Here is a 16,229-nt window from a genome sequence, read left to right on the forward strand (position 1 = left end):
ACAATGACCAAAGACATTTTAATTTGTCAGATAAAGTAGAAATAACTATTTTTCAAATTGGTTATCAAAAAGGACATACAAAAAATCATTACAAAAATAATTAACACCAAAAATCATTCTGCTCGTTGAGTTCAAAAGTACCCAGGTGGCAAGAATGCGCATTTCGTGTTTCCTTTGCAATTTTTATTTATTACATACAAGAAATAATACAATGTCATTGCACACAACATAATGATGTGTTTTTCTCGTTTGTAAAGTATCGTTTCCGTCACTCTTTCTCTCGAAGCGAACGTGTGTAACGTTCACAAACCTGTCCTGTGCGCTCGCGAGTATGAGCCCAGTCCCCATAACAACCAGCCGACCAATAGAAGAACGGGAAGCTGTTTACAGGGGGGTGCGCCGTTGCTAGGGTGACCGGAGAAACGTCCTGCAGCAGCAGGTATTAAACTGGCCCCGGAGCTCCTGCTGCCCCGGAGACCTTGAGCTGAGACGCGCACAGACGCACATTCTCCAGCAGCTGCACCTCTGGAAGTCACACACACTTAATCGGATACACTTTTCCTTTCTTGAGCTATTGGATGTTATTTCCCTGTCACTCAAGGCTCCTATCGGTAAAGACAGGTGAGTTGATGCAAGGTTTTCTTCAACGAGTAACGTTACGTTAGACATGTCGTATTATCATCTAATACAAAAACAGGTTACACTTTATTTTAAGGTGTCCGTTTTACAGTGTGTAATTATACATTTAAGTACTGAGTAATAATAATTAACTACATACATGCACTTACTATAGGGTTAGGAATAGGGTTAGTTGCATGTAATTATGCATAATTTATAGTTATTACTAACTACAAGTAACATGTGAAACTGTAAATAAACTGTTACCAAATGTGTTTATAAGTATTAGTGAAGATTATGTGCGTGATTAAATTACAAAATGCCTTATCTGGTAATTATTAAAATTATAAAAAACTAAAAACTAAATAATAAAAGATAGCTAAAAAGGGAAACCAAGTAAACTTGCTTTATAGTAGCAATACTAGTTTACTGAGTTTTGTTAAACTAAACATATTGGTTGCACTTTACCTTGTTACAGTGTAATTATACATTTAAGTACTGAGGAATATTAATTAACATGTACTTACTATAGGGTTAGGGTTAGTTGCATGTTATTTCTGTTAAGGAACACATTATTTTACATTGTTACATGTAGTTACTAAAGTAATAACTATAAATTATGCATAATTACATGCAACTAACCCTAAACCAAACCTTAATCCTAGCCCTATAGTAAGTAGATGTAGTTACTTGATATTACTCAGTTCTTAAGTGTGTGTAAGTACAGTGCAACAAAGACACCTTCAAATAAAGTGTAACCTTGTTGTTATTACTAGATAGTAAGTACATGTAACAAGAACGCTGTACCAAGATCTTTGAATATCGAAGGCAAAACATAATATTGTGTGAGTCCTAATGCACCTGCCATGCTGAGGAATGTTAGTGGTTTGGGATCTGCTCTATTGTGCATCCAGTTATGAGATGTCGTAAAGAGTGACCTGTGAAGTTTCCGGAAAGTTCTATGACCTCTATAAGCCGGAGAATCCAAATAAAGCAACACCATAGTAAACTACAAAATTAACCATGGTTTTACCACAGTAACCATGGTTCAAACTATGATTTTTGTAGCAAAACCATGGTAATCTACCAAATTAACCATGGTTTTACCACAGTAAGCATGGTTTAAATATGATTTTTGCAGTAAAACCATAGAAACTAACCATGGTTTTACTGCAGAAACCATGATTTACCTATGATTTTTCCAGTAAAACCATAGTAATTACAAAAATAACCATGGTTTTACCACAGTCATTGTTAGGATGGCCAAAGTCATTTGAACTGTCAGAGTATTACTTTAGTAACTACATGTAACAATGTCAAATAAAGTGTTACTTAACAGCAATAACATGCAACTAACCCCATCCCTATAGTAAGTAGGCCTACATATTGTTAATCAATATTACTCAGTACTTAAAAGTATAATCACTCTATAAGCCGGAGAACCCAAACAAAGCTTCCACAGTTGCCTGATAATGAAAACAAGCAGTTGGTCTAATCTTCATTGTGTCCTCAGGATTTGGCTGGGAAAGGAGCATGCTGTCCATGAGTTTCACGGACGACCCCTGGCCCGAGGGTTCGGTGGGGCTGGAGGAGGAGGTGGTCACGGCCGCTGCTCAGGCCGAGTGCTTGGACAGCGGTTCAGTCGAGTGCAACAGCGCCGAAAACCTGGACGACAGCCTGACCAGCCTCCAGTGGCTCCAGGAGTTCTCCATCCTCAACGCCAGCTCGTCCCAGTCCACCCACCAGCACAGCCACTTCTTCGGGAGCCGAGTGGGCTCGGATGCGCCCGCGTCTCCTTTAGCGGGAGACCCGGCGTCCATGGGCATGCCTCTGACTCCTGGCAAACCCACGGCGGCTTCTTTCTACAGGGTGCCGTCCTTGTCGGCTCTGCCCAGCCTGGTGGCCCACGGACACTGTCCAGATGAAGTCGATTATAAGACCAACCCTCACATCAAGCCTCCGTACTCATACGCAACTCTCATCTGCATGGCCATGCAGGCTAGTAAGAAAACCAAAATCACACTCTCGTGCATCTACAAATGGATCACGGACAACTTCTGCTACTTCCGCCACGCTGACCCCACTTGGCAGGTGAGACGGTCAAACCTCACAGTGTTATAAAAAAGCATTAATTTACATTCTGGTGCTCTTCGCATGTCGCTCAAAAATTAGCAATTAAATTAATGTGCTATATTTTAGTTCGATAATGTTTTTTTTATTTAATATTTTTTAGTTTTTAAGGGATTTTATGGTACTAAATTATATTGCCGCTGTATTTATAATCCTTTTATTCACTTTTTTTTTTTTTTCTCCAAAGACGACACATGGCAGATTATTGCTGAAGTGAAAAAAGTTTTAAAAAGTGAACTTAGAAAAAGTTACTGAATTTTACTAAATCGTTTTGAAAAATGTGTAAAAATACTCTTTTCAGTTTTTATATGAAGAAAATCAAAGCCATAAATCTAAACAAGTTGTGCTCAAAATTTGAGCTTGATATCTAAAAAAATTAGCTTTCAGTCAGATTTTGTTTTGGCTGCAGTACCAAATGTTTCCACTAGATGAAATTCGTCTCCCATTAATTTCCATTGCCGTCATTTTTGATCACGAGGAGCTCAAAAGTGACTATTTTCTTCAAGACCATTTGACCTGTTCGAATGATGTGCATGATTTTTTTTTGTGTGTGTGTTAAAAAAGGAAGTGCCAAAACCCAAATACCAAGTTTCATATCATTCCGATGACTAAAAAAATTTCGGTCAAGAGTGGCCGAAGAGCACCAGAGGGTGGATGCACCTAATAGATGGTTGACCATGAGACTGGCATCATTTGCATAGCTGGCAAATGCCAAAAGAGTGGTTTTTTTTGCTGTTGTTTGAGCGGACTGGAGCGAGATTAAGCCTTCTTAGCACCTGCTGAAGTAGGTTGTGTATTGGAGAGAGACCAGCAGAAACCTTCCAGAAGGCCGTTGTTTAGAGGCTTGATATTTTGAGAGCTTTTGATGATAGTTGTATACTGCTAATGAAGTGCACTCAGATGTAAGAATAGCAGCAAAAGTGTAATCCTAGCTGACTACCGAAAGGTGTCGTACAAAAAAAGATACATTTGTCCCCTTTTGAAACGTGTTCATGAGGCAAGGAGGAAGAATGAGCTCATAAGTTGGATATTTACCACAAAAAAAAAAAAAAAAAAAAGCGGGGGATTTCTGAAAAGATTTAGTTGTTGGTAAATTATTAATTAACCCCTTAGCCATAACCTCCTTTTCTCTGAAGAAAACGCAGACATTCCCTCAGTTTTTAGATATTTTAACTCAAAGCAATGGTTAACCAGGATTAGGAAGTCAGTGCTTCATTTAGGCTAAACGCAATTAGCTTGTGATGGCTGGCGTGCCCGAAGTATTGACATGGGACATTTGTGGCTATTAGTCCATCTTTTTTAGCTGTGCAGTCTCTTGCATACTACTGCAAATTGACAAAATGATCATTTAGCATGTGCATGTATATTCATAATTCAAATATGCAGTCTTCCTATTCTAGGAAATGGTCCACAAAAATCAATGATGCATTTTGTACTCATTTGCATAGCTAAATATTTGTCCAGTTAAATGCTGTTCTGAATGAGAATGTCCCTCCCTATACACCACCTACTTAGCAAGTAGCAAATGAGGTAACACTTTACAATAAGGTTCAGTTTGTTAACATAGTTAATGTATTAGGCATTACAGATTTCTATTGAAATGGCTAGATTTTGCCTGCCAGATTTTGTTGAGTAAATGTAAATGCACCTTTAATACTAAATGAACTTTTTGTATACATGTTAAAAATGCTCAAACATTGAAAATGTATTAATATTTGTAGACATTCGCATTGATCTAGACTGATAAAGGATGTAAAAGTATTGTTCATTTTTTTACGATACACTGTAAAACAATTTAATAAAACAAAGATTACTGAAGGATGTTTTACAAGAAAATACTACTTCTTTAAAATTGAATAATTAATTAAATGTGTTAATGCCCGTTTACGTCAAGCACGATTACTATAACAATATAGTTGAGATCTGAGTCAAGATTTTGTCCTGCTTACGAACTATAAAAACATTGACAGCCAATCAGAATCCATCCTTAAAGAGCTTGAGTATTTAAAGCGACAGACGACAAAACTGCAGCAATAAACAGAACATTCTCGTCCGTTGGTTTGGACACTAATACAGTCACCATTATAGTTATCCTTCTTGGTGTGAACTGGCCTTAAGTTGCCATTTCTTTGTAAATATTTGTAAAATATAGTAGCAATTTCTGATACCAATATTCAGTGTACTTATCAGCATTAACTAAAATTAACAAATTGAACCTTCTTGTAAAGTGTTACATGTCATGGGTAATGGATGGGAAAACTAAAGCCTAAATTAAAGGGTTAGTTCACCCAAAAATGAAATTTCTGTCATTAATTACTCAACCTCATGTCGTTCCAAACCCGTGAGACCTTCGTTCATCTTATTTTTTGATGAAATCCGAGAGGTTTCTGAACCAGCCATAGGCAGTAACGTCACTGCAATTTTCAAGGCCCAGAAAGGTAGTGAAGACATCGTTAAAATTAGGGATGCACCGAAATGAAAATTCTTGGCCGAAACCGAAAACCGAAAAAGAGGAAACCAAGGCCGAAAACCGAAACACCGAAAGAAATTATGCCAATTATTAGTACCATTGCACTTATGGCTATGACTGTGTACTAACTTTACTAAAATCAAGGCATTACAATTGCATAAATTAATATTAAAGTTTCAAAGATTAAATCAATTAAAATTGTATGCAAATATTTATTTAGCACATTGCAAAGTATATAAAATTAAATGTTTAACTTGACCCCACTCATGTGTACATTAAATAATAATGTAAAAGCCTACTGGCCTGCAGAAAGGTTTAACAATTAAATGTTCTCTCATAAAAAGAAAGTGCATTTAGGCCAATACTGCCATAGCCCATAATAATATCTGCAGCTATATGCTCATGGACGTGAGTTGCAAAAACCATAAACAGCTAAGGTAAACACACACACCTCTGAGAAATGACGGCTGCTCTGGTACACGCAAGGTCTCTCGCTCCCTCTCTCTGCCGCGCGTGCGCTACGTATGCGCGCTCATGCTCGCTCGCGATTCCGGGAGATTTAAACTAATTTGCGGGCATCAGGGAGCCGCTATCAATACGCGGGAGACTCCCGGAACTTCCGGAAGACTTGGGATGTCTGTGTTTTGAAAATCGCTGTCCGTGGGTCACTCTCAGATATATTGAAATACGTCCACACCGCAGATATGTTGCTTCAGACAAGCACGTGCAGGTCGCGGTATCTGCTGTTTGCGTCATCACAACATTTCGGCCGTATTGTTTCGGTGATAAAAGTCTTTCGGCCGAAAACCGAAAATGCACTTTTGGGCCATTTTCGGCCGAACATTTTCGGTGGCCGAATATTCGGTGCATCCCTAGTTAAAATAGTCCATGTGACTACAGTGGTTCAACCTTAATGTTATGAAGCGACGAGAATACTTTTTGTGCGCAAATCTGTGCGCAGAAACCTCTCAGATTTCAGCAAAAATATCTTAATTTGTGTTCCGAAGATGAACGAAGGTCTTGCAGGTTTTGAACAACATGAGGCTGAGTAATTAATGGCAGAAATTTCATCATTTTTGGATGAACTATCCCTTTAACGCCTAAAATCAGACAAGCCCTACGATATATATCGAGAAATACGTCCACACAAGAAAAACTGGTATTTCTCAAGGTCTTTAATGCCTGACTTCCACGTGTTTAAGTGCATCATCCCAACACACAGGTGAACTATAAATTAATAATTAAACTAGAGATTAATACATTTTCTCCCTCATCTTTGCAGAATTCCATCCGCCACAATCTGTCGTTGAACAAATGCTTCATAAAAGTCCCGAGACAAAAGGATGAGCCAGGCAAAGGTGGGTTCTGGAAGATCGACCCCCAGTACGCAGAGCGCCTCCTCAGCGGGGCCTACAAGAAGCGCAGGATGCCTCCTGTGCAAATCAACCCGGCTCTCCAGAACCGCATCAGGATGAACGCCCACACCGGACAAGCTGTAGCCACCGCAGGAATGGCAAGGAGCCTTTGCGTGAGTCCTGAGTCCCAGCAGCTCCTGAAAGAGTTCGAGGAAGCCACGGGAGCAGATCAGAACTGGGACCCTCGTTTGACCGAAGCCACCATGTTTAGTTGTTGGATTTCAGGGAAGGGCGGAAAGAGGAAACAAGCGTACAGCCACAGGATCGGTGGGAGTAAAGCTACTCGACGCTCAAGCTCCCCGCTTCTGGCCATGGATGAGCAGGAGGACTTAAGCTCCCTAAAGGGCAACTTTGACTGGGACGCCCTCCTGGACTCAGCCCTGAATGGAGAACTGAGCTTGAACGAAGGGGGTCCGTTGAGCCCCATTCCACGAGACGAGGACTTGATGGTTAGGGGCACCCATATCAGCCCCCTCGAAGCGGCTCCTGGAGGGGTCGTCGAGAGCCACGTGTTGATGGAAACCCAGAGGAGCAGCGAAGTAGACTTTGATGAGGAAACTTTCCTGGCCACGACATTCCTGCAGAGTCCCTGGTCGGAGGTGGACGAGGGCAACCGTCCGGATTTCCTCTGTAGCTCAACGGTCAGCATCGATCAACTCTTTGACCTGGGCGACTCTCTCGGAGGGGACTTAAGCAGTAAGATCGAGTCTCTCCTTTGAAGAGACACTTGAGTTACATTCGGTCCTTTGGAGACTCAAACAAGTCAGCGAACAAAGAGGGTTTGGACTGTTTAGACCCCAAAGATTTCATTCTGGATTCCGTGAACTCCACGCGAAGATGTATTTTTAAAAAGCGTATCTATTTCTAATACTGATTTTTATGATTGTTTTTTTTTTGTTGTATTTGACATGTTATCTACCTGCATTAAAGTTAATCTAATCAAGTTCCTTAGCGAGTCCTCAAACTCATGCATCACGTGGATTCGGTGACTGAACGCCAACGGACAGCACTGGGAGTTAGAGATGCGCAAGGTTGTTGTTTACAAAAGAAAGAGTTTAATTTAAGAAATGAACAGTTATACATACGGCGTCATATTCAAACTAATTCTGTAAGATGTACAAAATCAGATGCGCAACTGAAATGATGACATGCCTCGTGACTGCAAACGATGTGCTTTCTGCGAGTTTAATGCTGTTTAGAGCAGTCGTTCTCAGGAAGTCCCCATGCAGGGATACACATTTTTGGATGTCCCACCTGATTTATATCATCATCATCATCATCATCATCATCATCTCTCTGGCAGAGACTCCAAGACCTGAACTGGAGGTGTGTCAGATCACTGACCACTGGTTTATAATCTTTCAGAGTTGCTTAGGTTTATAGTCAACAAATGAGCTGTTTTAGTGCTGAATGGCTGATATGAAACTGTATTCTGATAGTGAAACAGTCATGAATGGGATTTAGGGGTTCCTGCCCGTGTTGGATTATTTGGTAGGTGAAACGTATGTGCCAAACGTTCTCTTCTAGCTCTGGTAGATTTATACAGTACATGCACATCTAACCACTGTCATGCACATATTGTGTTTCAGAGTGTTACGCTGACATTTTACACCAAGACTACTTATATCTTCTTATTTAGATTGTTAGTACTAAGTAAATTTAAATGGGATGAGTTAATCGCTTGGGAAGACATGTCATTAAAGCAAATAATAAAAAGGCTCTCATTTACCAAACCTTTTTTTTTTCTTTTTGTGGGTTTGTTCGTATCAGTACAATTATTTTCTAACCTTCATGTTGTAAGTGCCAAGGTGAGCTTTATTTTAAGGTGAGAGTTACGTTACATATACTCACTATAGTGATAACAGTATAATTACAAGTTACTATGTAATCCTAAACCAAATCCGGTAACACTTTATTTTACAGTGTTCTTGTTACAGTGTAATTATATATTTAAGTACGGTGTAATTTTAAGCAACTAAATGTACTTACTAGGGGTGGAGCCGAACCCGAATACGGTATTCGGAAAGGCACAAATAATTAGTTTTTTACGAATACTTATTTCGAACAAATACTTCAAAATTGTATTCGGGAACAAGAAAAACTTTATTTCAAAAAGCTGCGTTTCCTGACCGGCGGTGCTGCTGATGTGGTGGCTGTAAATCCACTTGTTGATAAGAAAGGAGGAAAGAGCCACATATGGAAATATTTTGGATTAGGCTAATGTCACGTTGTCATACGTTGTTCACATAGCGCGTTTTTTGCGCGTGCAGATTTCAAATGAGCGGCGCGGTTGCATAGCAACGACAGACGCCACGAGAGAGCAAGCGCTTGTGGAAAGGAGAAAGCGGTGCGAACTGCGCTCTCCATGATGACGAGGAAGTATCAGCAAAGAATTTATTGATTTCTAGCCCTTGCATTAGCTTTATATTTATGGAGATGAGAAGTGAAATAAAAAGCCGTCATTATGTTATTAATATCAGTCCGTCAGAAAAGCAGTTATGTTTTTTTTTTTCAATGACATTTGTTGTTACATGTTCATTGCTGGATTTAAGGAAAAACATCAACCAATATTGCATATCCATAATTATTATAATGGATATAATTAAAGAATACTTACACTATAACATAAATTAGAAGTGTAACGCAAAAAAACTGGATTTTTACACCTATTTAGAATTTTACTCGAATACAAATACAAATACTTTTCCCCCCTCAACAAATACAAATACAGATACAAATACCGGCTGCTTTGCACATCCCTAGTACTTACTATAGGGTTAGGGTAGGATTAGGGTTTGTTTGAGGGCTATTTGCATGTAATTACGCATAATTTACTGTTATTACTACGGTAAGTACATGTAACATATGATGTAACAAAGACACTGTAAAATAAAGTGTTACCCCAAATCTTAACCATAGCCATATATTATGTAGTCGATTCATTTGTGTAATTACACTTTAACAACGTCACCATAAAACAAAGGGTTACACCTTATTTTAAGGTGTCATTGTTACAGTGTAATTATATATTTAAGTACTGAGTAATATTAAGCACCTACATGTACTTACTATAGAGTTAGGGTAGGATTAGGATTTGGTCGAGGGTTAATTGCATGTAATTATGCATAACTTACTGTTATTACTACGGTAAGTACATGTAACATATGCAACAAGGACACTGTAAAATAGTGTTACCAAACAAAGTGTAACCGAAAAGGATTGGCAAAACAGTAATATTTTTTATGCCAAAAAACATTTATATATTCATGTTACCTACACACATTTTCTGTTGTTGCTGCAATTAGTTATTTAAATTAACTTATACTTTGTATACTAAATTGAAGTTAACTAAACTTAAAATTTCATGTCAAGCACAAACATTTACAGTAAGTTGAAACAACGCATTATTACAAATGTTAAATTTTAATTTTAATTTTAATTTTTACAGTCTATGGCCGTTTGTGTTGAATTTATCATGTCCTCAAAGTTATTCAAATTTGGTAATGCACCTATACATATATAAATCAAACGATTGTTTAACAACAAAACTTCTTCCAAAGATACTAGTTGGTCAGTTAATGTTCTGTTGGTTTCACAAATTTAATTTGGCCTCAAGTTGTTCTAAACCTGTATGAGTTTCTTTGTTCTGCTGAACACAAAATATGATATTTTGGAGACTATGGTTATGGTTATGGCCAAACTGTTGATGGGTCCCATTGACTTTCGTTGTATGTAGAAAATAAAATACTATGGAAGTCAATGGGGGCCATCAACCTGTTTGGTTAACCATAGTCTCCAAAATATCATCTTTTGTGTTCGGCAGAAGAAAGAAACTCATTCAGGTTTAGAACAACTTGAGTAAATTGATGACAAAACTTTCATTTTTGGGCAACTACATTTTTCTTTCTTCATTGACAATGATACAAAATTAGTCTTCACACTGCACCTGTCTGCCTTATTTCAGAGATCACACTATCATGATTATTATGGGCATACTGTACTTCAAATTAAAATACAATACAGATATCTCATGTTGTGTGTGTTGTGTAAAAGAGCTTGAAAAAGATCTAAAACCGAATCCCCCTCTCAGAGCGACATCTCTAGCTCAGCTCATGCTTGATTCCGCTCCACTTGTGCTCTTGCTTTTATTATGCGGTGGGAGGAACGTCAAATAGAGCAGGACAGTGTGTGTGTGTGTGTGTGATTTACACAAGCCTCTCTGCTGGTCTTATTTTGGGGGTGACACTCTCTGTGTGTGGGGGGTGTGTTAGGGCTTTGTTTGTGCTCAGTGAGATTCTCGTACCCCCCAGAGTTCCAGTCAGGCCGGCCCTCGCTCGGCCCATGTGGGGTCCGACGGGGACGACGTCCCACGCCCTCATATATCAACTGTGCTTTTACGTAGGAGCTGCCATTCATATTGGGAAGAACTGGTTTGTACCTCATAAAAATGTTTTTGTTTTACACTGAACAGTCATTTGTTAGGAGAATCTCATAAAACCTGTCAACAACACCTATCAATCAAAATCCAACGAAGAATTGATTTTCGTAATTTACTTTTTTTTTTTTCATTTAATAAGAATATTTTTTTCTGTCTGATAGTTACAGTTTTTCTCAGTCGCTTTGGTGCATTTCTCAGATCAGAAATGAAATTCTCAAAGCTACTTGTTCAACCTCCACATAGTCACTTGTGCAGTTTCTCATTCTTTTGAACAAGTTGCAATTGCTTTGGTACATTCATGCAATTGATTATGTACAATTGTCTGCGGTTTCCTACATTATCAGTTGCTAATGCCATGTTGCTCAAAATGTATTAAATGTTCTCTGTGCAATAGTCTTACCCCTCAAAACATCTAGTCATTAGTTCATCGTATAAGTCATTAAATGCAGAATGGTTGATCTAGTTGTCATAGACTGTCAAGCATATTTTCTACACATTTCTATTAGACTTTTTGTAAATGTGCCATGAATTGAAGAATTGTGCAGGTGAATCTTGACTTTCACCAATGAAGAGAATGTAGATCAACCAATGAGAAACCAGTTCTCTGAAATAGCTCAAAGTTGCATCTCATGAACCTTCAGTTGGCAAGCATATATACAGTGCTGCATGCAAAAGCAAAGTTCTGCCTAAGGGATTCATGTGTTTGCTTTTCTAATGTTGTATTTTCGCCTTTGAGCCCCAATTTCTTTTTCTTTTCTATATCACAATAATATTGTACATTTTGTAATGTTTTGTTTTTTGTCAGACCACTAGTAAAGTTGTAACTGTGAATCCTATCCAGTCTCTTTCAATCAATAACTCACGTACAGTAGTGTGTACATTTGTACTTTTGAAATGGATATATGGCATACAGAAGAAGCGCAGCTTTGTACATTTCAATAGAGTAACTGTCATCCAAACTGTTGCCATAGTTTACATCAGGTAATACTAACAGAGTGCAGTGTTTTATTGACAACATGACTAAGCTATTTGACTGTCTTATCCGTACACAATGACACAAGGACTTGTCATTCTGATGGCACTGACATGTTCATTGACACAGATATTTACTTTTGAGAGATGAACTAAAGATTTTGAGCAAGAGACTGGCTTTTTGCAGGTAATCCACTGGTGTTTTGCTATTTGTACGAATTGTTTTGAGAAATGCACTTACTGTTTTGCAAATGTCGAGGATGATTCGAGAAATGTACCAAAGCAACAGAGAAAAACTGTATTAGCTGGCCATAATTTATCACCCCCTCTCTGTTTAAAGAATGTTCCTGATCAAATTTTAAATAAATAAATAATAGAATAATTAAATATGTAAAAAAAAATACATTAATATAAATATTTCAAATGTAAAAAAAAAAAAAAACGTTGACAGAATGAATAAATAAATAAGTAAATAAATAAAAAATATAGAAGGATTATATGGGATACAAATCAGAAGAGTTAAATAAATAAATAAATATTCCATTAGAAAAGGTGCGTATACACTGACAAATATAGAAGATGATAAATATAGAAGGAGACAAACCAGAAGAGGTAAACAAAGAAAAAACAAACAAATAAAATTCTGTTAAAACAGGTGTGTGTGTGGGTATATTGACAAATATCCTTTAGTTTATCTCAGAAGACATAAAGACTGACATACACACAGACTGACTGACAGACATAGATAGATACACTGATAGATACACAGACAGACAGACTGACAGACAGACAGACAGATAGATAACGATAGATAGATAGACAGACAGACAGACATAGATAGATAGATAACGATAGATAGACAGACAGACATAGATAGATAGACATATAGACATAGATAGATAGATAGATAGATAGATAGACAGACAGATAGACATAAAGACATAGATAGATAGATAACGATAGATAGACAGACAGACAGACATAGATAGATAGACATATAGACATAGATAGATAGATAGATAGATAGATAGACAGACAGATAGACATAAAGACATAGATAGATCGATAGATAGATAGATAGATAGATAGACAGACAGATAGACATAAAGACATAGATAGATCGATAGATAGATAGATAGATAGACATATAGACATAGATAGATAGACATATAGACATAGATAGATAGACAGACAGACAGACAGACAGACAGACAGACAGACATATAGACATAAAGACATAGATAGATAGATAACGATAGATAGACAGACATAAAGACATAGATAGATAGATAACGATAGATAGACAGACAGACAGACATAGATAGATAGACATATAGACATAGATAGATAGATAGATAGATAGACAGACAGATAGACATAAAGACATAGATAGATCGATAGATAGATAGATAGATAGATAGATAGACAGACAGATAGACATAAAGACATAGATAGATCGATAGATAGATAGATAGATAGACATATAGACATAGATAGATAGACATATAGACATACATAGATAGACAGACAGACAGACAGACATATAGACATAAAGACATATATAGATAGATAGATAGATAGATAGATAGACAGATAGACAGATAGATAGATAGATAGATAGATAGATAGATAGATAGACAGATAGATAGACAGATAGATAGATAGATAGATAGATAGATAGATAGATAGATAGATAGATAGATAGATAGATAGATAGATAGATAGATAGATAGATAGATAGATAATACGATTATGCTCTTCATTAATGTGTTTGTCTCAGATAAATGTGTTTACTGTGACTCTCAGAAGAGGTCTGGAACTGGAGCAGTTTCTGCAGCTGAAGAGTCTCGTGATGATGATGATGATAGGCTGGTTTGGTCAGATGAGAGGGCCTGTAACCGGATACAGGGATTATCCTGCAGTCTTGCTGATAGCTACAGGTAAGGAGAGCACACTGGTGAAACGCTAAACCTCTCGCTTGTTTTCTTTCACTCTAACAATGTTCAAAACTAAAAGTGTAAAAAGCCCTATAAGCAAGAGCCAGTGTTACCAAAATACAGCCAAGCATTAATCTTTAGGGGAAAGACAGGGCCTCGTTGTTCAGTATCAGGGTTGTGTGTTTTAAACCGAGCTGAGAATGCATGTCTTAATGAAGTGGACTTACAATGAAGAAAGTTAAGAAACATTCATATAGGTTTCATTAATTTACCAGCAGATATCATACAACTAATGGAGTATGGCATGATCTGATCAATGTTTAACAGTATTAATTTATACACTACTGTTCAAAAGATTGGGGTCAATATTGTTTTTTAAATGTTCAAAGAAATTAATACTTTTATTCAGCAGGTATGCATTATATTGAACAAAACTGTAAAGACTTTTGCACAAAAATCTATTCCAAAATAAATGCTGTTATTTTTAACTTTCACAGTTGCCAGAACTTGCCACATTTGAATATATGAAAATATGAAGTTGAACTGTTTTCAAAAATTAACTATTTTCAACTGTTAATAAGAAATGTTTCTTGAGCATCAAATCATTATATTAGAATGATTTCTGAAGGATCATGTGACACTGAAGACTGGAGTAATGATGCTGAAAATTCAGCTTTGATCACAGGAATAAATTACATTTTACAATATATTCACATAGAGAACAGTTATTTTGAATTGTAATAATATTTCACAATATTACTGTTTTACTGTATTTTTGATCAAATAAATGCAGTCTTGGTGAGCAGACGAGAATATCAAAAACCATAAAAAATCTTACGACCCCAAACTTTTTAACAAGAAATATAATATATATTATATATATATATATGTATTCCCTGACACAAGAAATATTATATATATTATATTATATATATATATATATTATAGTTTTCATTAAATGTAATAAATTATCATTTATTTTCCAAAATTATCTACCCCAAATTTTGATGTCAATTATATATATAGGCCTATATATATATTTTTTTTTTTCAAAAAACAAATAACAAAATAGTGGCATTTGTGACATGTTGTAGTACATTTCAGGGAATAAGTAGAAATAATAATAATTTATCATGATTTGTCATATTTGTTTCAAATTTCCACGACAGTTTAACGTGCTGAAAAAAAAAAGAAACCTAAAAAATGGCATCTAAATTATTTGGTTTATTCAAGCCAAAACTGTAATTTAACATCACTGAAACAACTCAGATTCATCAATCTATACCAACAAAGCTCATTTTAATGGGTTAAATCAGGTAGCAGTGGCTCTTTGTCCAATTCAACTCAAATTCACACTGATTGAAACAGAGCCAATTCTCAAATTGTGCATTTGCCTCGAGCCCGTTTGACGTCACATAGTTACTCAATTAAAGAAAGCACTGAGAAAGGAGGGTAAATATCAAAAGAGGTCAGGCTTTTACTGTAACGGGAGGCCGTGTGGGACGTCAGACTCCGGGATTAGGAGGCGGGTACTCCACGGATGTCAACATGAGCCATTGGGCTTCAGGACGGGGTTTGCACCGTTTCCCGCACAACTCCATTGGTATTCTGCCACTGTGTACCACAAGAAGAGCCGAGAGCCACTGATGTCCCAGACGGCCCTCATGTGCTCAACCGATCCCCATGATCCAGACACAAGAGACGGGGGTGGAGGGGGAAGGAGAGGGGGAGCGGGGCAGGGAATACATCTTTTTTATCACACGGACCATGAAAGGACAGTCTCCTGGGTAACTACTGGTGCTATTGTCATGAGGGCCGAGCACAAAATGGGCAAGGGTCCATAACAGCGTCTACAGGCCGAGGAGGGGGTTTGATTAGGGAAGGCTGGCAGGACGCGGTATGAGGGGGTCTGGCGGACACGAGGATTTATTAAGGTGATGATGGCGTATGTCTTTGTGAAAGTGCACTTACCTTTCAGAGTAACGCATGAAAAGGGAAACATGTTATTCCCTTCTCTTCAGGGGTGACGTTTTTTTTTTTTTTTTTTGGTCTTCGTTTAGGGGTAAAAAGGAGTTGGAAATAGCTTTGCAGTGATATACTATTAGCGAAAATCCCGATGTCGTCCACGCTGCTGAAAGCGATGTTTAGATTAATATGTAAATATGTGCTGCGCGCTTTCCTCTCGATAACAAAATAAACACACACACACACACACACACACACACACACACAAAGAGAAAACAGCAGTT

General features: G+C 37.4%; 1 protein-coding gene across 1 annotated transcript; it reads left to right on the forward strand.

Annotated features, from left to right (window-relative positions):
- The first annotated feature begins 424 nt into the window (after positions 1-424).
- foxj1a (forkhead box J1a) lies at positions 425-8,366 on the forward strand. Its single transcript, XM_082167889.1, has 3 exons — positions 425-621; positions 2,132-2,709; positions 6,501-8,366. The coding sequence occupies exons 1-3, from the start codon at positions 579-581 to the stop codon at positions 7,350-7,352; spliced, it is 1,473 nt and encodes a 490-aa protein (XP_082024015.1). The 5' UTR covers positions 425-578; the 3' UTR covers positions 7,353-8,366.
- Positions 8,367-16,229: the final 7,863 nt, after the last annotated feature.

This window comes from Leuciscus leuciscus (assembly GCF_965113295.1).
Source record: "Leuciscus leuciscus genome assembly, chromosome: 1".
NCBI lineage: Eukaryota > Metazoa > Chordata > Actinopteri > Cypriniformes > Leuciscidae > Leuciscus > Leuciscus leuciscus.